A 22,908-nucleotide genomic window follows, 5' to 3' on the forward strand; every position below is an offset into this window, starting at 1 on the left:
GTGTTTACTCGTACTAACTTCTCAGCTCTTCTCCATTTTAGCCTCCTTGTACTCCAGAAACTCTCCAGTTACAGACACGCCACTGAGTTCAGCTCAGTTCTTTGCTTTCCTCTAGAAGTAGGTCTTAACATCTGCAGCAGTCGCGGTATTTAATGACAGCTGCATATTTCAGAAGCCTCTCATCTATTATTTATAAAGCCAGCTTTATAATCTAGTACTGGAACTAGTCAGTGTTTAGTCAAGCCTGACTTACACACTCAATACCTCCCCCTTGTTTAACTACCTGTCAGTTATCAGAACAAACGGACCGCTACTAAGACCTTTTTTAGCGGCAGGACCCCTGAACACCCTGCACAGTAAAACCCACATGCTCAATTTCTCTATTTGCAGTGGCTATCGTCTCCCATTCCAATGTTTTTTGCTGTAGGGACCGGGCTCTAATCCCACTTCTGTGCCTTGTTTACAGACGGAACCTTTGGTAAGTTGTTTATGAGCCTGAGAGTCCTCTCCCTCCTCAGCAACCAGAAACATTAAAATTCTCACCACTGACTATTACCAATACTGACTTTAAACATGTACCAAGAGTCTTAATCTGCTATTACCAGGGAACCTCAGTGCAAGGTGTCCTACGGCTGCAAACCGTCGTTATTTTCCAGGTTGAGAGACTTGTAAGCAAATTTTCTAATGACTTTAGCCTTTAGCTAGTCTTACTCTGAGCCGCTTAATGAAAGCTGGGGCCTGAAAATGCTTAAAGCGAAAACATTAGTGGCACACCTGAGACTACATCATCTGTTTTTCCCCATTTAAATTCCAGCCTTGTTGCTGCCAGAGCGCAGTGGCATTTACAGTGAATACCGAACAGGTGTACTGACATAATGCAGCCCTGCCAAACCCCTTTCCCAACGTCAAACAGTGCTGTGCTTTTTGTTTCTAAAGCTACTCCCCATTAGTAATACAGAGCGTGCGTAGTCGAGAGTCCCATTTCCATGCAAGCAGCCCGTGGCTTTTTGACAAAATAAGTGCATTGCTAAGACCTGGCTTAAGAGCCCCTGTGTGAGTTTTAGTTATCTGCTAGTGGTTCTGTTCTTCTGCGCTTTCAGTCGTTCCACAGCTGAATGATCGATTCTGTCTTTCACAATCTGGCCTGCCAGATGCTTATTCTAATGCTGCAGTTCCCCTCCTTTCCCCAAGACAAGCAGAAAGAGCAGCACTTCAGCCGGAAGATGAATGAAGCTCTTCAGCAGCCTGTACAATCCATTACTTCTTGAAGGTAGAAAAGCAGAGAATAGATATTGTCTCAGAAACCACCTTGTGACAATTAAACCGCTCACTACATGTACTGCTCTCAAACAGACAGGAACACGTGGGCATTCTGTCCCCTCTGAATCATCTTCTATGGTTCAGCACCCCAAGCATCACCGGAGACTACACGCTGTGCATAAGCCCTATTAATCTACATTAGAAATGTCATGTTATCCTGTAAGCATTCAGCTTATGACACGTATCAGATTAAGGAAGCCCACACAAAGAAATATATGAATACTAATATCCCCTTTCTAAATGAAATACTTCCCATCTGCCTCTCAGGAAAAATGCAATCATTTCTAGCAAAATTACAACTGCCTAGCATTTTAGAATCTCAGAACAAAGTCTTAAAGGGAAAAGGCTTACATGTTACACTACCAAATTACTGGGTAACCAATACTTTCTAAAAACCTGAAAACCCCTCAATCATTTTGACATCAAATTGGATTGTCAAAACATAAGCACAAAATACTGCAAGAGGTCTGCTGACTTGAAATGTCTCCTGCCAGCATAACTTGAACAGTATTCAGCAAAAACTGTTTAAGATGATAAACCAATTAATCAGTTGCCAATTCCCTTAAAAAGAGCAGGTTTCAAAACGCATCCATTCTTATAGAGCCAGGGGATTAAATCAGTGATTAAACTGCCCCCAAATCTCCTCTCTTCTAGACTTCTCTTGCTCCAGTTTTTCATAAAACACTTAATTTCTTGCATAACAAAGCAACCCAGACCCAAAGACAACTTACAGATATAGGAGCAAGAGTCCAGTCATATAGGCGAATACTTAAATGAAGCGAAACAGCCTAAAATGGCAGCTGAAATGTACCTGGGAGAGCTGGCTGAACTAGAATTCTCATTCTAAGTCAACTTCTATTCACTACACCTTCACTGTAACAATATACATTTTTTTCCTACCTATATTCTGTTCTGTGTTTAATCACCTTCCTTCCTAAGCAGCCACAAGTAGGTTCTATATCCCTATACAAAAACACTACTCTTGGACTGCATCCCCAATCCCAAAGAAGATTCAAACCAAACCAACAAACAAACAAAAACAGAAAAAAGAAAATAAGACAACTTTAGACTCCACCTTGTTAGCTTAGACAATGGCATCTCAGGACACACAAGAATGCTAACACTCCTAACTGTCCAAAAAGCAGTCTTCTCCCAAATTTCTGAGGAGTGTCCATTACAAGAAAAAAAAAAAAAAAAAAAAAAAAAAAAAGGGTGGGGGGAAGGGGGGCAAAAAACCACTCCTGCCTTAGGATGTTGACACATTTTAAAAACCCAAATGTCAGTCTTCTGTGCATGATGTATTCCATCCAGCATATTGCAGATGGGCCCTACTAAAGATCTTCCTGAAGTTCTAATTCTTGTTTCCTTGCATGGTTCAATGAACAAACGATTCCTCACTAGTGTGGCCAGAAAAAGAATAACCAAAATTTCAGCAGCCCTCAGTAAGACCTTCTCAATTGCAACTATTCAGCTAATACCACCATTGCAAACGTAACACACAGTATCTTGCCGTTATGTCCAAGACATCAGAAGCAGAAAGCTCTTTTCCAGCTGCTCCCCAGCAATCGGTGCCATCCTCCCATCCCTATCTTGTGTACTAATGTCTGAAAAAGCAGGAGGGAGAAAGAAGCGTCCCATTCTCCGGTAAACTCCCACAGCATGGAACCAGGTATAATTTTCAGTCAGAAACTAAAAAGGTTTCTGAAATTGCTACTATATGTCATGTAATTTTTTCATCAATGTGTCTTTTTCAGGCTTTGGCTTTATAACTACTGGTGATAATGAGACGACGAAAAAGAAATTCTGGATTTCAGCATATCCCCTCAACTAACATTCTAGAGGTATTCGCTTGCCCTTTCCTGCCTCAAGCGAAAGGCAGTTTTATCAGTCAGTCTCTCCAGCTGACTTGAAGAACTGCAGGCAGCTCCAACCCTGCACATACCTCTGGCAAAATGAACTGCTCTACTGGCTTGTACCACAGTCTGTTCACTTGCACCCCACAGCTTGGTGGACTAAAGCGAGCACTGAAGAGAGCTTCCTGTAAACAACAGAAAAAGGGAAAAACGTAGAAAACACATTAAAAGTGCTGTGAGATTACGCAAGTCTTGATCATCTCAGTGAGTTACAATGGGAAGAGGCTTCTTGATTGTATTCAACTTAAAAAGTTTTATTCTCACAACAGTCTTAGACACCACAGAATCAAGTGTTGGACTGATACGGTGGAAGCAAGCAACAATGGAACGAGAGTGCAAGTTCAGCTAGAATCCAGCCAGCAGAGCACACCGTCTGGAAGACTCAGGCTCCTCCCCCAGTTTACAGACTTTCTATTTTCTGTTTCAATAGCTGCCTACTACTAATTGCAGAGGATGCTGACCCCTAAAACTCAATTGCTACTCTACTACACAGGCCATCAAATGGCTCTTAGATGATAACAAATGACATAAAGATGCTGCATGGCCAGATTCCCAGTCTTGGAGAAAACACTCTCCAAGCTCTCTTATGATACTAGTTTTTCTCCTTCTTTGGAAGTAAAAAACTGATGCGGATCATGTTATTGGCTCTCAATGTTTAGAATCCTACCGTGTAGCAAACGTAAACCTGATTACAGTATACTTTTTTTTTTTTTTTTTGCTATTATAAACTCAGCTCCTTGGAATTTCATCATAAAAGCCATACTCCAGTACATTTGCTGTAGTTAATTTCAATTATTACCTTAAATTTATCAAGTTATTGGTAGGGATAAATGCAATATACCAAATGCAACAATCACGCGCAATGATTTTTGCCTCCAGGTTAGCACTAAGCTATTCTATTAAACCCATAACAGCTTGGGAGTGGGGAGAATTATCACTGAGGTTTTATTATTACCTGTAAATAATACCAGTTTCTAGAAATCTCAGAATGTTTTGCCAGAAGACAGACAAGAAAAAGTTACTGCATCTCTCTGCTTGAAGGTCCCCAATGTGTCTTTCTAAACGTGTTTTAAATATATTCAACAGTTTATGTTTTACTCCTTAATACCTATCAATACTTTAGAAACTCAAAACGCAATCAAAATTATGTCTTGGAATTAGATATAAGTGCTCTTTCAAAACAGCATTTATATTAACTCATAGCACTTTGTGAATTTCATCTTTTCCTCATCCGGGTTATATATATATGTGTGTGTGTCTGTGTGTGTATTTCTCTCTGTGAAATACAAATTTACAATTCAACAGAGCAAAAATAGAATTCATATGCTTGTCAGTTAAGTACTTTTCTACATCATCAACACAGCATGTTGCTTTCTGTAAGAATGTAATCCACAATAAAGAGACAACGTGATTTAGTCCACTTTCAAAAGATAATTACAATACTCTACCTCATGTTCTGCCTGGTACAATTTTACAGTGATGTTCCTCTGGAATCCCACCCCATCAGCCTCATAAAATACCCCAAGACTGGTAATGACAATGGGGTAAAGTACACGGAAGTTCACACTGACAATTCTGTCTTCAGAGAGCACAGAAGGTACGTCCTCAGGGAGACTGAACGCTTCAATTTCCTGATTCAAAACTGTATGGAAAAGAAAGGACAGAGGTAATGTGAGAAGACTTCATAGTTCTGGAACTGGACACACGCAAAGCACACTGGATACACACAAAGCATTCTGATTAATTAGCACAGCTCACAAGTGCACAAGGACAATCAAACACTGGAGGAGAAGAAAATACAACTGGCTGCAGACTGCAGCAAGGAGAAACTCAGTGATGCAGTAACCTACAGGCTACCAGCAATTGCAAGTCAATGCCTATATATCCACAGGGAAAAGATTAAAAACACAATAAATTCACAGAGTGAAGACAAAAATGCTATTTGACTGCATGAATATCTGTATATTAGCATATGAAAATAATTATTCATGTATCAAAATGGCATACAGCTCCAATGAATTCAGCTGCCTGCTTTTTGGCATTATCACCTCCCTAAGCCCCGAGGTACCATTTATTCTTGGGAGATTGGTTAAGCAGTGGATGCTGCCATTAAAAGAGAAAGTAACAGAAGTTTCATTTTATAGTAAATCATGCCTTAAGTGCCAAGCAGTCCTTAGTTAACTAGCAATTAAAGAACAAAAGTCAAATAGAAACTAAAAAGTGACAGGAAGACTATAATTTTACTTAGGAATTTTTGGATGGCAGCATTTCATTTTTTCCCCATGGTACATTTCTTGGTCTCTCTCTAGAGTGCAATCTGAAAAACCTGTCAGCCAGACTTGCTTAGAATTCACTTTGTCACCACAGAAGTCCATCTGACATGCGAGACTGGCACTTTGCAACTTTCTTCACACATGACACTTGGCCGGGTCATTCCAGCTCTCTCCAACTTCATTTTACACAGGAATAGAGTAAAATTTTATGTTATATGGGAGAGACTGTCCCCCGATGCATGGAAAATGCAAATCCATCAGAAGTCAATGGCCTCCCCTTCACACCCCAAAGATCTCTCCCTTTCACACCTGCACATGGTCCTTACAGGAAGATTATGCAACTGGTAAGAGCGCAAGTTCTAGGCAGCATTTATCTTCAGGAGTGGCTCTCTCAGTTAAGCACCCCAAACTACTCTCAGAAAAGATGATTAGTTCTAGTTCAGATCATATAAAAGTTGACTTCTATACCTGGGTTACTGATGTTCAGAAGTTTGCAGGAGTAGGGGTCTTCTCTGTCCTCCACTGGCACAGCACAACCATGCGCACCTATTATAAACTTCACAAGGACACTAAAATAATTTGGTTTTATTAACACCAGTTCTCTTCCCTCCTCCCTCCATCTTCAATAAACTTACTGCATCACAACAGCCTGTCTTCCATAGGATTAAGATTTTAAACCCCTAAAAATCAGCAAATGAGTCTATGTAGAGCAACCAAATGAATACCCTCAGAGGGGCTCAATTCCAAACCCACGTTGCTGTTTCACATTTCATAATGAGTATGCAGGAAGACTGGCAGCTAGGAATGGGATTCGAGACAGCCAGCACACTAAACAGAAAAACACCTAAGGCAACACTGAAGGATCCTGAAGACCTGCCTTTCCCTGCCTGGCTTTGTTACTTAATTCAAGATTGTTTAAATATTCTGTATTCAAAAGGCAATGAAAAAAATAAGAAGAGAAAAGGCACACAGCATCCAAGAAGGAACAAGGACTCCAGACTATCTGTTACAATGAAACGTCTACATTTTGGGTTGTAGCAAAACAACAGGTTGCTCTTTCCAGCCCTAATCATGGTTGTGGCAGTCAGGAGACAACAAGCAGTGTGAAGAGAAGAGGATCCACCTCAGCCTAGTTTTTCACCTAGCAGCTAAATATCCTCCAGGAACTCCGTATCACATTTTTAGATGACTGAAGTAGCTATGCTTCACTCCCAACTGCACGCTGACACCAAATTTGCACATGTAAATGGCCTTCAGCGCAAGGCAGGTACCAAGATGTGAGGCCTATCAAGATGACAACGTCTCCAGAAATGAACTGCAGCAGAACTTTCTCAGCAAGGACAGGGCTGTCTGTAGACTGTCAGGTGTGGGAAGGGTTCTGGTGGTGTGCCTGGTTCAGTGGGAAATACACCTGAGCTTTACAGTTAAGGCTGTTGTAAGAGGGTGTTTGTTGTTCTCTCACCAAACATGATCCCGCCTTCTTTCAGGTATCCTGGATTACTAAGCATTTCAAGTTGCATACCATACAAAGCGTACATTGCAACACAAAAAAGGGAAAGTCTTATACATCACTAATGAACAGTGGCAACTAATTGGAAAAACAAACAGCAGTGAACAGTCAAAAAATGACATTTTATTCCTTGCATAAAAAGGTTACAGCCCAGAACAAGAAGTATTCTTATATATTACTAAGCAGATTTAAAAAATTAGAGTACAAGATGCTCACAAATAAAACAAAAAACAAAACTGTCCAAAAAGAGTAATTAAATCAAGATATTTAAGCTTTACAGTCTCCCCCAACCTGCCAAGCCCCAAATTACAAAACACTAGGGATTACCGTTGGCTCAGTGCAGGATGTTGTTTCAGGTGCTTGAACCAAGTGTTCCTTATAACACTGCGCAGTTCATGATTGTGTCGAGCTGACAAAACACCTACAATAACATCATAATGTTTCAGCTTCCACTGAGGAAAGAAGGCTAATGGACCTAGAAATATAAAATGACAAACATTTATTATATGCATATCTTACCACAAGCCTGAGTTGCAAGCAGTAATTAAAATACATCTCAAAAGCAAGAGTACTGGGAACCTGAAACACTAAAACCAAGAAGCATGATTACTATTGCCTTCTTGGTTCAGAATTCGGGAAACATTTTCAACATGCCCAAACTTTCACTAGCAATCTAAGAAAACTTTACTGCAACGACCTGAGCAAGTCACTGCAGGTAAGCAAAACTAAGAAACTGTGACTCACAAAGCAGGCAAGAACGTAAGCCTTGGTTCTGACTGACAGCAGCTTCCATTCTTCAAATATTTGCCTGCCTGTCTTAGGAGCAAACTGCCCCCTGAGAGCATGCTCTTGCTGGGCTGCTCTTTCCTATCAGCCATCAGAAACCTTGCGGGCAATGTACAAGGTCCTACTGTTCCCTCTGCAAAATGCTTGAGACAGTCTGAGCCTTCTGCTTGCTCGTTGATACCTCCTCCAGCATGATCCACCCTAAATCCTGGGGGCTTGTCACCACTGGTACCAGGCCTTCACTATTAGAATTCACCATTATTCTAGCTAAGGAAAAAAAAAACCAAAATAAACTAGGCTTGTCAGATTCAGAAATATGCCAGTTTCCCCCTTCTTCTTAAAACTGCTGGACCACCTTTCTGCCTCACCATGTCAACACAGCATGTCACCGCCTCTCATCTGCCACCTTTGAAGTTCAACACTGCCTTAACACAGGGTATTACATCCCTGCACCAGGGAACACTGCCTTCATTCAGAGCTGGATGTCACCACCAACACTTACAATCCATGATTTAGTTTGTGCTGCTTTAATTTAGGGATCAAGAAAGCTAGACTTGATTTCAAACAAGATTATGAGCGGAAAGAGACCCAAGAAGCTCTGACTTAAAGCCTGCTAAGTCAGGCAAGTAGCTACAGTGAAATTGCTTAGTTTAATTTACCAGACATTCTAGAGTTAAGAGAGGTTTATATTTAGCTTTAGCAAAAGATTGCTTTCCTCTCATCCCACTATCTTTTTTTTCATTAGGCTGCAGGATAAACAAATGTAAATGTTAAGGCCCTCTAAGCTACCGCATACAGCGTAAACAAGATTTTTTAAAATTAATTTTAAAGAGACCGAAAATATTGCCAAGTCTGCATTGTGTACTCCCACTAGAAAATGCTGAATTATAACCTAGATTCTACCTTCCACACCAGCATCCCCTTTCTCCACTCTGAAACCAAGAAGATAGATGGGACTGGTTACGATTGCTTAACCTAGGACCTCATAGCACCGCCATGGGGACCTGCTCAGCTCTATGCTGAAACAGCATCAAGAGACTTCAGTTTGGGGTTTGGGTTTTGGGGGGGGGTTCTTTTTTTTTTTTTTTTTTTTTGCTTTAGGAGCTATTGATAATGGCTTGCACCTGACACCTTAGTCCCAAAGCCAAATAAATGAGTGCTCTGCAGCTGATTCTCAGAACAGTACAAGAGTGGGGAAAGTACAGGGTGGTGCTTCCATGGACAAACCTTCCCCAGTCAATTTCCCACTAAGTATTTTAGTCCTAAGCATGCAAACACTTTTTCTAGGAAAAGGTTAAGTTTCACAGTTATTTAAATGAATCTGTCCTGACAACAGCTACAATCTTGTAACTTAAGCTGAACACTGACCTATTAAGAGAAGTTTCCATCAACTTACAAACCCAAGCGGCAAGCCACTAGCTCCATGCCTCAGGTTTTTGCTAAGGTCAACTGTTACATCTCTTACAACAACCATACACTGAACGGGTGGCAAGGTTCAGGAATACGATTTGTTTGCCGACAGACCAACAAACCTACTGCCCTATATAACATCTGAAGAAACTTGTTGCTCAGTCTAAATACAATTTTAGTTTACCTTTATGCTCGTAAGTATCAACTATACAGAGGCTCTGTATGTCTTCCGAGGTCATTACACAGCCAAGATCTCCATGACAGCAGTGGTGCATGAGAGTCACACATTTGTAAGACTACAACATTACAGCAAATTCCTCTGTATCTCATATTCCTTCTCACACATCCTTTTTCTTTCCTTGTTCTTCTTCCATCCTTTGATTATTCTTTAAACAGCCTCTGCAGCCTTAACTGCAAGCCTTCCAATATGAATCTCCTAGGAGGACTAACATGTTTGTAGACAGCATGAGGTGCTGTTTACATAGATTTGGTCCTCGAGATACCACTTTTAATTAGAAGTGGAACCATTTCATTAAATCAAAATTAAAGAAAATAAAATGAAGAGCAGAAGTCTATAGGGTGACTTGACTACTTGACTCAGAATAGCATAAGCTGTCTTAAATCAATTAAAAAAAACAAAACTAAAAATAAGCTACTCACATCAAATAGGCATACTTTTAATTAGTTTATATTTTTAAATGAGTGAAGCTTTTCCTTATCAACCATTCACATGGGAACAACGTTAATGTAACAGATGCCTCAGAATTAATATCTTACTGCTTTTAGAACAGACAGCTCTTTCTTGTTTTAGGCTATATTCAGGCTGAGTAAGGTAGCATTACAGCAGTCTATAGTCAGAAGATTGTCTTCTCTGTCCCAAGGGTTATGCCATTTTACTTTTAAAACCACTGAAAATGGAAAAAAAAGAAAGCTTACTTTCATAAAAACATAATGAATAAGCTCTCTGCTTGTTATCGAAGTTGTCTACTTCCTGTGGAAAAGTAGGAATAACACTTACTCAACTTTCAGGAAAAGATATCCATATGTCTCTCTGAATTATCACTATGAAAAAAATGGAAGATAAAGTGAGAGGCACGGGGTGGCGTGGTGTGGGAACTAAGGCTATTTTTCCTTTGTAAGGATAATTCAGATATATGCATATATATGCTCTGATGCAGCATAATTTATGAGAAAAACATTGCTGACCTCCGAGTCAATAAGAACAATTTATACAAGCAATCAATACTTGCCACTGGGGACCAAAGTTCTTCATCTTATGTTCTATTTTTGTGCATTAGGCCAAAATGGTGTTGGCAACAGGCTTAAAAAATACATACTGTATCACTCTTACCTTGAATTGGTTGTGCAAGATAATTAAGCCTTTAAATTTTTCAATTACAAAGACAGAAAAAAACAACTGTAAATTTGGGGAGGTGAAGAAAAAAGCTACATACCATATTCCATGATATACCCTGAAAGTGTTGCTAACCGAAGGGATGCAGGAGGAGAGGAAGCCTTTCCAATTCCAAGGTCACACTATCACTAGTTGCCTCGCTTTTGAACTGTTACTGTCTTAAAGCCGCATCTGGGTTGCATCACGCAGATCAAGACTTCTCAGTGGAAAGCAGGCAGCCAAATGTGCAATGCCTACCCTACACTCTCTAAGCATCAAGAACAAAATCACTTTTGCTTTGTTTTGCTTGAGGTTGTTAATCCACAGCTACAAAAACATGAAGGGAAGCAGCCCTCTCTCAGCTGCTGAGATGCATTTAATTCTGTACAGCAACTGTAAAGAGTACTTCTGTCAGCTCTAAGACTACTGAAGTCCAGCCTGTGTTTTGTTGACTGACTGGATACCAAGCAAAAATGAATTCTAAATCCAATACAAGAATAAATGCAGTTTATTATATTACAATACAACAAAGGAGAATACCATGCAATACGATAAAAGGGAAACAGTACTAGTTATTATGCACAACATGACAAAAGAGCAATAGGAGCAAATCATCAGATCATTACTGCAAAGCATTGCAGAGATTAAGAAAAGGGTACATCAGCAATTACCACCTTAACATCACCCAAGCCCACACTTTGGCTGGGAAGCCCCGTTGCAGCCATCGCTACGAGTCTCTTGGTAACTGGGAAAATTTCTGTGAGGTGAGTCCACCCATAGCTGAGGCTTCTGGCCCAGTCCCGGAGCTTGCCCACCTTTGTACTCAGTGAAAAGCAGAAACAGTTTACATACCTAATGTATGTAAACTTTTAACTTTATGCTGAGTGCAGGTGTGCACTGTCTCATGATTCATAAGGTTCACACATGGCAGGGACCCTGGCCAGGTGCCCAAGAGTGGTGGAGTTACTGTCATGACAGAGCTGCACACAGTATTTATTGGATGGATGGTCCTGATCACATCTTGCTCAGGACAAACACCACCTGCTCATTACAGTTGTCCTTGACCCCCTGAGCTCACTGTCCAAGTTAAACAATTTCTAATTAAAGACAAAGACTTTTTTCATAAGCAGTAATCAATTTCATAAATTTTCACCACAGCCTGCCAGAGTCTTGTGTCACATGGTTAATAATAAGTTCCTGCACAAGCTTTCTTGGGCTGTGATATTTGTAAGGACAGGCTCCCATCCCACACAATTCCCCAATGTCTGACCATACACGTATTTCTACTAGTACAGTTTTTTCACCTCAGTATGAACTGCAGTAAGCTTTCAGAGGATTCTTGGTCACTAATTTTCCTGAAACTTGGTGAAAGACACTGGTCTTTAGGCCCTCCACCTGTTTGTCAAGCTTGACTGAGGACAACCAACACGATCCAAGTTCGGGAGAGACGCAGGAAAAGGTAAACAAGTGCATAGACAGAGCACAAAGCCATGCCTTTAGATGACAATGTCAAAGGTGCAGAGGTGAGTCTCCTGCTAAGCTGGCCACAGAAAAACGTCACTGCTGACCGGCAGTCTGCTGGCCCTAGTCAGATTTTAACCAACTCGGCAGCAGCCAACAGCTCTTGGGAGTTTTTCAAAATCCCAAACGGTAAAGATCAACACGCATCTCTTCTTCCTGTGAGACTGATTCTCAAGTAAGATGTCAAGTTTAGTGGTTAATTATATTTACTGTCATTATAAGGAGATGAAAAAATTGAGAGATCATTTAGCTTGATTTTGTCAACAAACAAAGTAAATATGATCTTGCTACACATACTTCTACTGGAGTGCCCTACTAACTACTAAATTTGCCAGTCATTTTCAGTCAAGTTTGACATAGTGTGCAGTCCCCAGAGTGGTTAAGTTCCCACATTTCATGGAATTGGACTGGACAGAGAAAAGACTCGTTCGTTGTTAGTGCCTGCACTGAGAAACACAGCAGTGTAGGTTTACCTGCACTACAGGGCAGGAGCGAACCTCCCCTGGAGACTGCTAGAGTAAGTGAGCTACAAAGCTCAGCCTTCTGTGGATCTTCTGCTACCCATGCAGCTTTTTTTTGTTGTGCTTGTTAAATAATCAGCGAATAGGACTAAATAGACCAGGCAGAAGTTGCTTAGAATATTCTCAACTAATCCACTTTGTAAGCTAAGACCAAAAAGGAACAAAACCCCTCAACGCCCCACCCCCCCCTACACACACACATATTCCAGGGTGTTATCTTTGCCTTTTCTTGTGACTTTGCAACCATGTTCGGGTTTTTTAATGCCTTTTTCTTCTGTACTGCTTTGTTAAATATCCAAACAAACACGAAGGAAGGAATTCACTGAATATAAAGGTTTGTATTCACAGAATGCTGACACATGCAGAAAAAGAACAAACCAAAGAGCAAAAGCAGCTCTTTCCCCCTCTCTAATCTTCTTCACTTAATCTGCTATAGCTCATCTGCATTACACCTCTCTCTGCAAGCAGCTACATGACCCCCCCCTGCAGCACCTACTTCATACCAGAGCTAAAAATTGCCGAGATGTGCGACCCTGGTTTCTGTGGGAGCACAGCACTCCTTGAGACAGACAAGCCTTTAGACAAGCTTTTAAACAAGCTTTACAGATTCAAAGAGTAAAACCTCTGTGGGAAGAGGGTTGGGTTTTTTGGTTTTTTCTTTTCTTTTTTTTTTTTCCTTTTACATCAACAGCATTCCCTTAAAGAAGTAGGACAGCAGGGTCCTTCTGAGTTGCAAAGTGACAGTAGTAATACTGGTGAGATGATGATGCTCTAAACACCATTAATGATGCAGCACTTGCACACTCCTAGACATACCTGGGAACAATGGCCAAAGCATCAGAAGCACAGACACATAAAGAATAAAGCAAATCCTTTTTGCAACACTAAAACGATGCCTCCCCCCTTTTTTGGGGAACGGAGGGAAGCACAGGACCTTTATCCTTTGAAAAGTAACTACCGATCCCTGATGCCACGGAACAAAAGCCTGCTCCCAGGGAAGGCTATTTGCTCCTTTGTGGCTGTTCTACTCTGTGGGCAATTTGGAAGACAACTGGTGAAGAGCTTCCTTCAGCCACGAGCCTCCCAACTCTGGCACAACTAGTACTCTCTGCTCCCTGTGCCAATGCCAAAAAACTCAAAAATGCAACTCCAGTACTGCTCGCCAGTAATTTACAATGTCTCAGACATCAGCCCACAGAACAACTGCAAACTTAAAAAAAAAAACAAAACTAACAATTCAGTCGGAAAATACTGTCAGCTTTGCTGTGGATTCTTTGTCAATTATTTCATGCCCATCAAAGGTGAGGGGATTGGTTCTGTTGGGGATGGCCCATCCCTGGAAAACAACGTTATAGCAACATCTCATAGATGAAGGTGGCATTTTAGGCAGAACTGCACAGCTACTGCCAATGCCAGACCTGACCTGTTGATGGAAGGTTTCAGTTTCCAAGGCCACCAGCCTACCAGTCTTTACATGCCTACAAAAGATGAAATAAACGTGTGACCAAGGATACTACCCGCGATAGACAGGCTTAACAGATTTCAGACAGCATCTATTCTTAAGAAAGTATCGCGTTTTGGCAGAATTTGTCCTTACAGAGCACAGCATCACTCACAACCTCAGAGGTTGTTTCTACATTTTATTTCAGTACTGAAAAGCCAAAAACAGGTTAAGCTCTCCCTCCTTCTTTCTCACTTGTCATGTACACAGGCTAGTCGGTGAGGGGAACAACCCTAACTCTACAAGGCAGATCACTAAAAGCCAGCCTAACCAACCCTGTTCCATCTAGGGCAGTGCCTGAAGAAGTACGCGCTGAACCGCAGGACAACAGATGGCACACAAGCAGCTTCGAGAAAATGGTGGGTTTTAATCTGTTGCATAATTATTCACTAGTAAAAGACTGACTCTTAACAAAACCAAAAGGGCCGATTCTTGGCTGCCACACACCCCCAGAAATGTAACAGGAATAACGTCTTAAAGGGCATTAGCATCAGCAAACTAGCAGCATATTACACTGAATGTGTGGGGTTTCTGATTAGGCGCTGTAATTGAAGCCCTACAGTGAGTAATTTCCTACTCTGTAAGACTTTGTGCTATCAATTAAAACACACAATTAGCAATGAATCCACCTGGAGTGCTAAAAGCAGGTCTGTCTGTTCTTTCTCAAGTTTCTGAGGTCATTTTATAATTAGCACTTATCTAAGATTTTTAGAAAAATTAACTAAAGCTTCCTACTCATGAACTTCCTTTGGATAGCACTTGTTTGTAACCAGTTAGGCAAGGACTTCAATTAAACCTAAAAGCACATTCTTGCACAAGTCTTGTTCGGAAGTGTGAATTACAGTCCCGTTAACTGAAGAACAACAAGAAAACTGGGAGCCACCAAAGTCAGGACACAAAAGCAAAGGCCAGTGCGTCTGATCTCAGAGCTAATCCTATTTATTTTTTTTCCACTTAACAAGTACTGCCTACAAGAAGTGTACTCTGTCTTCTGTGATCACCAAGGTGAAAGCGAGCATGAACACACAGAAAGTCAAAATACTGCACGGGGAGAGACGCAAGCGAGGGCCAAAGCATGCAGGCAGACCTACAGGCCTTTCACATGCGGTAGTTAAGAAGAAGGTTTTATTAAAGGAGGTACTTCCAATAGAAGAGGAAAAGTAAATGGAATGAGTGAAGATTGGAACACTGTTTACATTTAAAGTCATCTGACCTACAGACAACCACAATGAACTGCTTTCCAGAAATTGAAAGCCTGTTTTGCCAGCAGAAGTGCCTGAACTGCTCAGCTTAAGAAAACAGAAGTTTAAAACAGTGACTTTTGGTCTCTGTGGTTACACAATGGAGGTGCACCTGAAAGAGGGGAAAGATGCTTTTAACTGAAAGGCTTAAGAACAAAAGGCCATAAACCAGTTGGAAGTAAGCTTAGGCCACAAATGAGAAAGTATTTCTAATCAGGGCAAGCAGCTTCTGGAACAGCCTCTTCCTAAGACTGCTAGGAATCCAACTGAACAAACAAAAAGCCACCCCAGCGCTCCTCTGAATAAATGTAGGCTGTCCGGCTGCCGTTCTAAGGCAGAGATCAAGAGTTGCTTATTAGAAAAAGTAAGCAGAATTGATGGCCGGAGATGTCTATTCCAGCCTTGTGTTAGCGAGTCAATGATGTCTAGGTAAATAACCACTAAAACAGGTTATCAGCTTTCTAACAAACTCTCATTTCTGTGTGTGCGCGCAATGACTAGCAAGAGGGGAATTAAACCCTTCAAAAAACAGAGCTGCGGTTCATTCTGCTTTTGACCTCCACTGGTAGCCAATTTTGCAACTGTTGAGACACACAGACACTACACTGAAATACCAAAGAATACACAGATAATGCATTTTTATGTCACAGCTATTGTAAACCACTGTCCCATGATCAGATTTATTATTCATTCATACCAGTGATTCCAGGCAGTAGGTAACAAAGAGCAGCTGGAGTAATAAACAGGGCGGGGGGGGGGGGGGGAATTACTCAATAATCAAATTAAACGAGACTGGATTTATCAGGTAGTACCGGATCCTCTTAAATAGTTTCAGATTGCAGAAGCCTTTTAGTAAATAGGGACATTTCTTCTTGTATGTGAGTTCACTAATGTTCCTAAAACACACTGAATAACAAAAAAATATAACACAGAAGACATCAGAGATAAAAGAGGTCTCTGAGCTCATCCTTCTTCCCTCTGCCAAGGTAGCTGTACCTACAGCTTGCACATTTTGTGGTATTTTGAAGGCTAAAAGGCAAGCTCTTCCTTACATTGTAGTGCAAGGCTCAAGCCTACAAAGAGCCAGCACATGTACAGCACCGAGCATTTTCCTACGGATGATGGAAGCTCTCTTTTTATAAGAGGCATCAGTTTTCCTCTCCTCAGCGTGAATATGTTACTGAACAGGTTACAACTAAATAACCCTTGCATAAACAAAATGTACGCTTACTCTTTCTGTACTAAAAAAAAAAAAAAAGGGCACTTTTAATCCCAGTTATCCTAACATTATCCAATGCAACGTGCTTTCACAGTAACAAACAAAAACTCCAATAATAACTGCTTGTAACAGTGAACCTCCCAAACGCAAAGCTTCTTCCCTCCCTCCCCAACTGAGAACCTTCTGGATTTTCTTTATAAACGTTTGTTAGCGGGAGACACGTTTCTGCAGGGAAGGTCATCGTGAAATTCCACATTGCTGCTTCCAACGCCACATTAACGCACTGACCACACACGAGCGAACCATGAGGCACAACCCCAACAATTCAAACGCGCTTCAGGCTAACGATGAGGCCCCCCATCCTGATTCCCTAACTCGTGTGTGACCACTGCCCATCTGACAGGCAGTGGCCACTGTGCGGGGATGGCCACCACCCGTGGGGGACAGCCATCCCCACGGGTGGTGGCCGTGCCCGCGCTGTGACTGCTGCCCATCTGACAGGTAGTGGCCATGGTGTGGGAATGGCCACCACCCAGGGCCTTCAGGCATCGCGAAGACCCCGGCCTGGCTCCTTCCACACCCGCACCGCTTCACGCCTGCACAGGGCCCGCACGGCGCAGCTGGGCCGCTAAACGGGAGTCCTAAGCAGATCTGAGGTAAAAGCCCTCTCAGGTAAAAGCCCTCTCAGGTAAAAGCCCTCTCAGGTAAAAGCCCTCTCAGGTAAAAGCCCTCTCAGGTAAAAGCCCTCTCAGGTAAAAGCCCGCGCACCGCTGGGCTTTTCCAGAGCGCTACGGCGAACGCGGCAGACAGCGAAGAGCCGTTCCCCGGGCCGGGAATGAGGCGGCCCGGGTGCAATCGGTGGGGATGCCCCCCCCGCCCCAGCCGCAGCCCAGCGGGGGCGGGAGGGCAGCCGGGGCCGCTGCCCCACGCAAAGTTGCGGCGCGCCCCCCGCAACCGCCACCGGTACCGGCGGCTCCAACCGCTGAGCCAGCGCTGCTCTCCGCACCTCGACGTAAGGAGCCGTTGCCTCCCGGTGAACCCACGCAGGCACTCCGGGAGCTCTTTCCCCGCGGGCTGCGTCCCGAGCCCCCCCTGCCCGGCAGCCCCCGGTAGAAGCGCTGCCCTCAGGCACAGAAACGCCGGAGCGGCCGGCAGCGCCGTTAGGCGGCAGGGGGCCGGCCCGGACCGTTGAACGGCCACAGCCCCCCCAACACACACACACATATACACCCCCTCCCCGCGGCCATCGCCGAGCGGCCTCCCGCCGTGCGGGGCACCCCCCGCCCTCAGCGGGCTCCCGCAGGCGGCGGAGCCCTGCCCGCCCCGTCCCTACCTGCCGGGTGCCTCCCGGGGCCGCCGGGGCAGCTGAGCAGCAGCCAGAGGTGCAGCGCGACCCCGACCGCACAGGGGCACAGCAGCACCAGCCAGTTTCGCATTGGCCGCCGCCGCAGCCGGCCCCTTCCCCTCCGCGCCGGCCTCTCCCAGCGGCGCCGGGGCGACGGGCCGACTCGGCCGCCCGCGGCTCCTCCCCGCGCCGCCGCTCCGCCGGGCCGGGCTCCGCTGCCCCGCGGCCGCCGGGAGCTGCAGTCCCGGCCCAGCCCCGGCGGGCAGCGGCGGCGCGGGCGGCAGCGGCGGCCGCCTACAGCCCCCACAATGCCGCGGGGCGGCGCGGCGCGGCCCCGGGAGGCTGAGACGAGCGGCGCCGGGGCTGCCGCGCACGGCGGGGAGAACCGGGCGGCCGCGCTGCCCCGCGGGGAGACGCCGAGCGAGCGCGGCTTTACCTCACGTTCCGCACGGCGGGGGAGCGCAGACGCCGCGGGGCGGTCGCGGCGCAGTACCCTCACGGATCGCTGCTCCCGGGGCCGCCCCGGCCGCCCTCGGGCCCCGGCCGCCGGGCTGGCGGTGCTCCGGGCTGGCCTCCCGCCGGGCTGGCCGTACCCCGGGCTCAGCGCGGCGCCGGGGGCACAGCCCGGCCCCCGTTAGTCGTTACTTGTGCAACGCCACGGTTGTCTACCGGGTGCCCCTTCTGAAAAGTCATTCCACAGTCACGAAACAGCGTTTCAGAACAACCCTGTACTAATCCAATAACGAGGAGACTGCTTCGCCTCGACTAAGCCCCGCAGCGGCACTGCCAGTGCTCCTCAGGTATTTTATTCCAGCCAGGAACATGGTATTTGAAATTCCAGGGGAGGGGGGGACGACGGGGACTTTAGGCAATCAAAGTGTCTTTAACTGCAGCTGGGTCACACGAATCGACGGCAGCATCCTGGTCCTCGCAGAAGCGCGCTATGAGACGTTCACAATCCAAGCTCAGCATCGTGTCTCACCTACAGCCACCGCGGCGCGAAGCTGGGTATCTACGCCTGATCCACCCAGGGGGCTGCCATCTGCAAACACCCTGCCGCCGGGAGAGGCCTGGATGGAGGAGAGCGTGAGATTGTCAGCATCTTGAAAAGTTACTTGTCTCTGGTCCCTCCGAACACAGGTAGCAAAGAGAAATGTTGCCTTGGACTCCTTCCTGCAGGGTGAATGTACCTGAAGAAGTGATGTGGATAAAAAAGCAGGGCCTTCTCAGAAATTAATGTATAAAGTAGAAGTTTGTGTGCAATAGCCATAAGGCTTAAATGAATGGTTACTGATGCTATTCTGTCAGAAATGCATGATTTTTGTAATAGGACCTGATACATATGAAGTATAATTGAAAGAAAGAATTGAGTTTGTGCAAAAAGAAGACTAAAATCTGTTCTTTTTTGAAATCCCCAAGCCATGAAAAGGGTTTGGAAAATGCTTAAAAGTCCTTTCAAACAGCTTCATTAAGATTCATCTTTCATCAACTGGAGTGAGATATTAGAAAGCAAACTCATGACTTTAACCTTTATGTATTGAACAGCAATAGGAAAATATGTTGGAAATACATCAGTTCAGTTTGTTTGCATACCTAGGCATATTTAATATGCAACAGAGCGTGTACTTGTCAGCAAATAATAGTACTAGGGGAAACATTTACACAAAAAATGTTATTTATTATTAAAATCACTATTGACATTTGACTTGCCTTTCAGCAGGTTCAGCTGCAGAAATAAAAACTGGTCCAACTGCTAATATTACTCTATATTTGCCTATATTCCTTGTAGTCAAGGTGTTAGGTTCTCTACCCAGCCCTTACCCCAGGCCAGGTGAATTGATGGGGATCGATCTTATAAATATGTCTGTGAGCAATTACTTCCTTGTAGACAAAACCAGAGGACCAATTCCTTAATATCTTGCTTTCTATATGGCGTATTACCTATATATATATATATATGTATATATGGTATATTACCTACCATGCTCAAGGATAAAGGCCTATATAATGTACAAAACAGGAGAAATCTCTTTCTCCACATTACAGAAACGGTAGCCTGGTCAAAAGGATTATATATTTACCTTTATATACATATATATATATATATGCATTTTTGTTATTTATGTAGGAAATGGTTAAAAATACAGTTTAGTTGTAGAGGACTGGCCTTTCCTGCTCCATTTTCTATCGCATTATCTGCAAGATTTTTAAAGCACGTGTAGAAGGTGCAAGCAGCGCTGCTTCTCATGTTGTGTATGACACTGGAAGTGTGCACCTGTGTATAAATCATGAGATGACCAGACACAACCACTAACCCAATTTTCAGAGTTCCCATTAGCAAAGTAGTTTCAGTTTGCATTCTTGAGGGCTTTTATGAGGACTGGTATATGGGAGAAGCAAGCTGATATCAGTGTCTAAACATGGATTCAAGGCACCATGTTTTACACATGCTTTTTAAAAAGTCTTGGCCCGTATAAAAATGAGATTTTTCCAGAAATCTAAGAATAGTGAATGTATATACTATAAAAAGAAAATGGAATTGGAATATAACTTCTAGATGATGTTAAATCGTTTTCCTGCAAGACAGAACATTTTGATTTGAGTTATGCTCATTCTAGGTATCATTTATTCAAAAATACACCATTTTCATTCTGTGCTTTCTGAGCATATTTACTCTTCTGACATTACAGACTCGGGTGGTACCTCTGACACATGAAGTACAGTACTGGCACAACACAGACGTGGCGCCTGGGCACACGGTTTAGGGGTGGACTTGGCAGCGTTGGGCTTACAGTTGGGCTCGACGATCTTAAGTCTCTTCCAACCTACTTGACTCTCTGATTCTGTGTTGGGCACAAGAGCTGGAGATAGAAGAGACAGAAGTTTTAGCCCCCAGGCTGCTTGCAAACTTAAGATGCTTCTGTTAAATTTGTGTAACGTCTCTGGGTAAGCATCTCCTGTCTGACACAGAAGACATGATGGATACCAGAGCTGTAGTTATGTACCACAGCCAGCCAGCCCATAACATTGTTTTTTCATGTTTGTTTGCCTAATTGTTGCCCCAAGGGAGTGACTGGGATTTTTTTAGGACACTAGCAGCAGCAGCTGAGAAGAGCAAGAAGCAGGGCAGAGCGCCATGTGTTTTAGCAGAGTTCATCCCCAGGGAGTTGTGTGTTTTATTGATCTCTCTGTGCTCCGTCTGAAGCAGAGGAAGGACTGGTGAGAGGTTCCATTTTAGGGGCTTGGGGCTTAACTTCCTCTACACCTTGCAGTAATACTGATCTATTACATTTCACATAATCGTTGTGCCTTCAGTTATCTAAAGGAAACACATGAAAAGTGATTACAGACCAGGGTATGAAGGATTAGAGTTTAAAAGCTTGTAAATTTCATCCCAAGAGTATGTCTTTTTTTTTTTTCCCCCAGTGTCCATAACCTAAACAGATTCACTATCTGTACTGAGGAATTATCAATCTTTCCTTACCTTCCTTAGGATCTTTAGAATAAATATTTTTTGCTTATTTTCCCAAACAGAAGAGATGTCTCCCTGCCTCCTCTTTCGGTTTTCTGATCTGATGAAGTGCAGATGCAGAGGAGTTCTCAGACTCCTCATCTTGGGCTACTAATGCTGTCAATGTCGCTGGGATCTCCTGAGGATAGACAAAGGGATCCTGCAAAAACTGATCTCTGGAAAACAGGCTGTCTTGCTGACGGGCCTGCCAGCTCCTATCATTAGCAGCAGCAAAGAAAAGTCAACGGTACGTGACCAGCCAGCTCTAAGGACCATGATGGACAGGCATGAAGAGAGATGCTGTTAGAAAGCTTTGGGCAGCATGTGGCATGCCATGCAGCCAGCGTGGCACGAGGCCTCTGCGCGTTTGTACACTGGACGGAGGCAAGAATCTAACAAGATTTTGCCCATGGCTGTCTTCCTTAATGGTCTCTTAAGGGAGACTTACTAGTCACTTGGAAAAAAATCCAGATACGGTATGACTACCGATCCTACTTTACGTTCTCCTTTATTAAGAGATTCAAGGAACTAAAAAGGTCAGGGCGGCAGCATTTCCCTCACAGAAACCACACTGGTTTGGCTCTGGCCATCATGGGTTAAACACTTCAGGGCATGGTTGCAATGGAATTTAATCTTGCAACCCCTTCACACCAGTTGATCATAAACTAGCCTGTAGCTGGGATCTGTAAGAAGCTCTGAGCCTGGAGAATTATGGGGTGTCACAAGTTGCACTGGAATTTATTTTTTTTTTTGTAAGGCTGCCCAGTGCTTTCCAGTTCAAGAATGTACTCTCTTGAAGCTATTCCATACTTCAGTTCTTTGGGCTGAGGGTTGCAGTGACAACAACCTGCTTCACATCGCAATGTTTGGTAAATTCTGGCTAAAATAATCTAATAATTTCTGAAAAGTTAGGATAAAATAGAGTAGAATAGCATAGACTGTTTCAGTTGGAAGGGACCTACAACGATCACCTGGTCAACTGCCTGACCCATTCAGAGCTGACCAAGTTACAGCAGGTTGTTAAGGGCATCGTGCAAATGCCTGTTAAACGCTGACAGGCTTGGGGCATCGACCTCCTCGCTAGGAAGCCCGTTCCAGTGTTTGACCACCCTCGCGGCACACAAACGTCCCGATGTCCACTCCGAACCTGCCCTGGTGCAGCTTCGAACCGTTCCCACGCGTCCTGTCGCTGGGTACCAGGGAGGAGAGCTCCGCACCCCCCTCTCCAGCCCCCCCTCGGGGAGCCGTGGGAGCAGTGAGGTCGCCCCTCAGCCTCCTTCGCCCCCAGCCAGACAAGCCCCAAGTGCCCAGCCGCTCCCCACAGGACGTGCCTTCCAGCCCCTGCGCCGGCTTTGCTCTCCTCCCCTGGGCACGCTCAAGGACTTTCACGTCCTTCTTCAGTTGCGCGGCCCAGAACCGCTCGCAGCGCCCCAGGCGAGGCTTC

The 22,908-nt window shown here is 44.1% G+C and overlaps 1 protein-coding gene and 2 long non-coding RNA genes across 8 annotated transcripts in view; 1 reads left to right on the top strand and 2 right to left on the bottom strand.

The window, feature by feature from the left end:
• B3GALNT2 (beta-1,3-N-acetylgalactosaminyltransferase 2) overlaps positions 1-18,074 on the bottom strand; it is a 30,062-nt gene extending 11,988 nt beyond the window's left edge. For 4 of the 5 annotated variants that reach the window (XM_055714933.1, XM_055714936.1, XM_055714934.1 and 1 more), the window contains exons 1-5: positions 17,942-18,074; positions 7,344-7,491; positions 5,975-6,075; positions 4,682-4,875; positions 3,263-3,358 (exon numbers count right to left, since the gene is read on the bottom strand). In XM_055714933.1, coding sequence (XP_055570908.1) covers positions 3,263-3,358; positions 4,682-4,875; positions 5,975-6,075; positions 7,344-7,491; positions 17,942-18,044 — 642 coding nt within the window. In that variant the 5' untranslated portion in view covers positions 18,045-18,074. The remainder of the gene's footprint in view (positions 1-3,262; positions 3,359-4,681; positions 4,876-5,974; positions 6,076-7,343; positions 7,492-17,941) is intronic. The other variant, XM_055714937.1, reaches the window with a different exon arrangement.
• A 252-nt stretch (positions 18,075-18,326) lies between these two features.
• Positions 18,327-19,306, top strand: LOC114015201 (uncharacterized). 2 transcript variants are annotated; one of them, XR_003558998.2, is made up of 2 exons: positions 18,327-18,753; positions 18,832-19,306. It is a non-coding gene; the product is annotated as an uncharacterized LOC114015201 (long non-coding RNA). The 2 variants fall into 2 exon arrangements; XR_003558997.2 differs by having other exon boundaries at positions 18,847-19,306.
• On the bottom strand, positions 19,037-22,523 carry LOC114015202 (uncharacterized). The gene is made up of 3 exons (XR_003558999.2): positions 21,438-22,523; positions 20,657-20,814; positions 19,037-19,143 (listed from the first exon to the last, which is right to left on the bottom strand). It is a non-coding gene; the product is annotated as an uncharacterized LOC114015202 (long non-coding RNA).
• Positions 22,524-22,908: the final 385 nt, after the last annotated feature.

This window comes from Falco cherrug, chromosome 6 (assembly GCF_023634085.1).
Source record: "Falco cherrug isolate bFalChe1 chromosome 6, bFalChe1.pri, whole genome shotgun sequence".
Lineage (NCBI taxonomy): Eukaryota > Metazoa > Chordata > Aves > Falconiformes > Falconidae > Falco > Falco cherrug.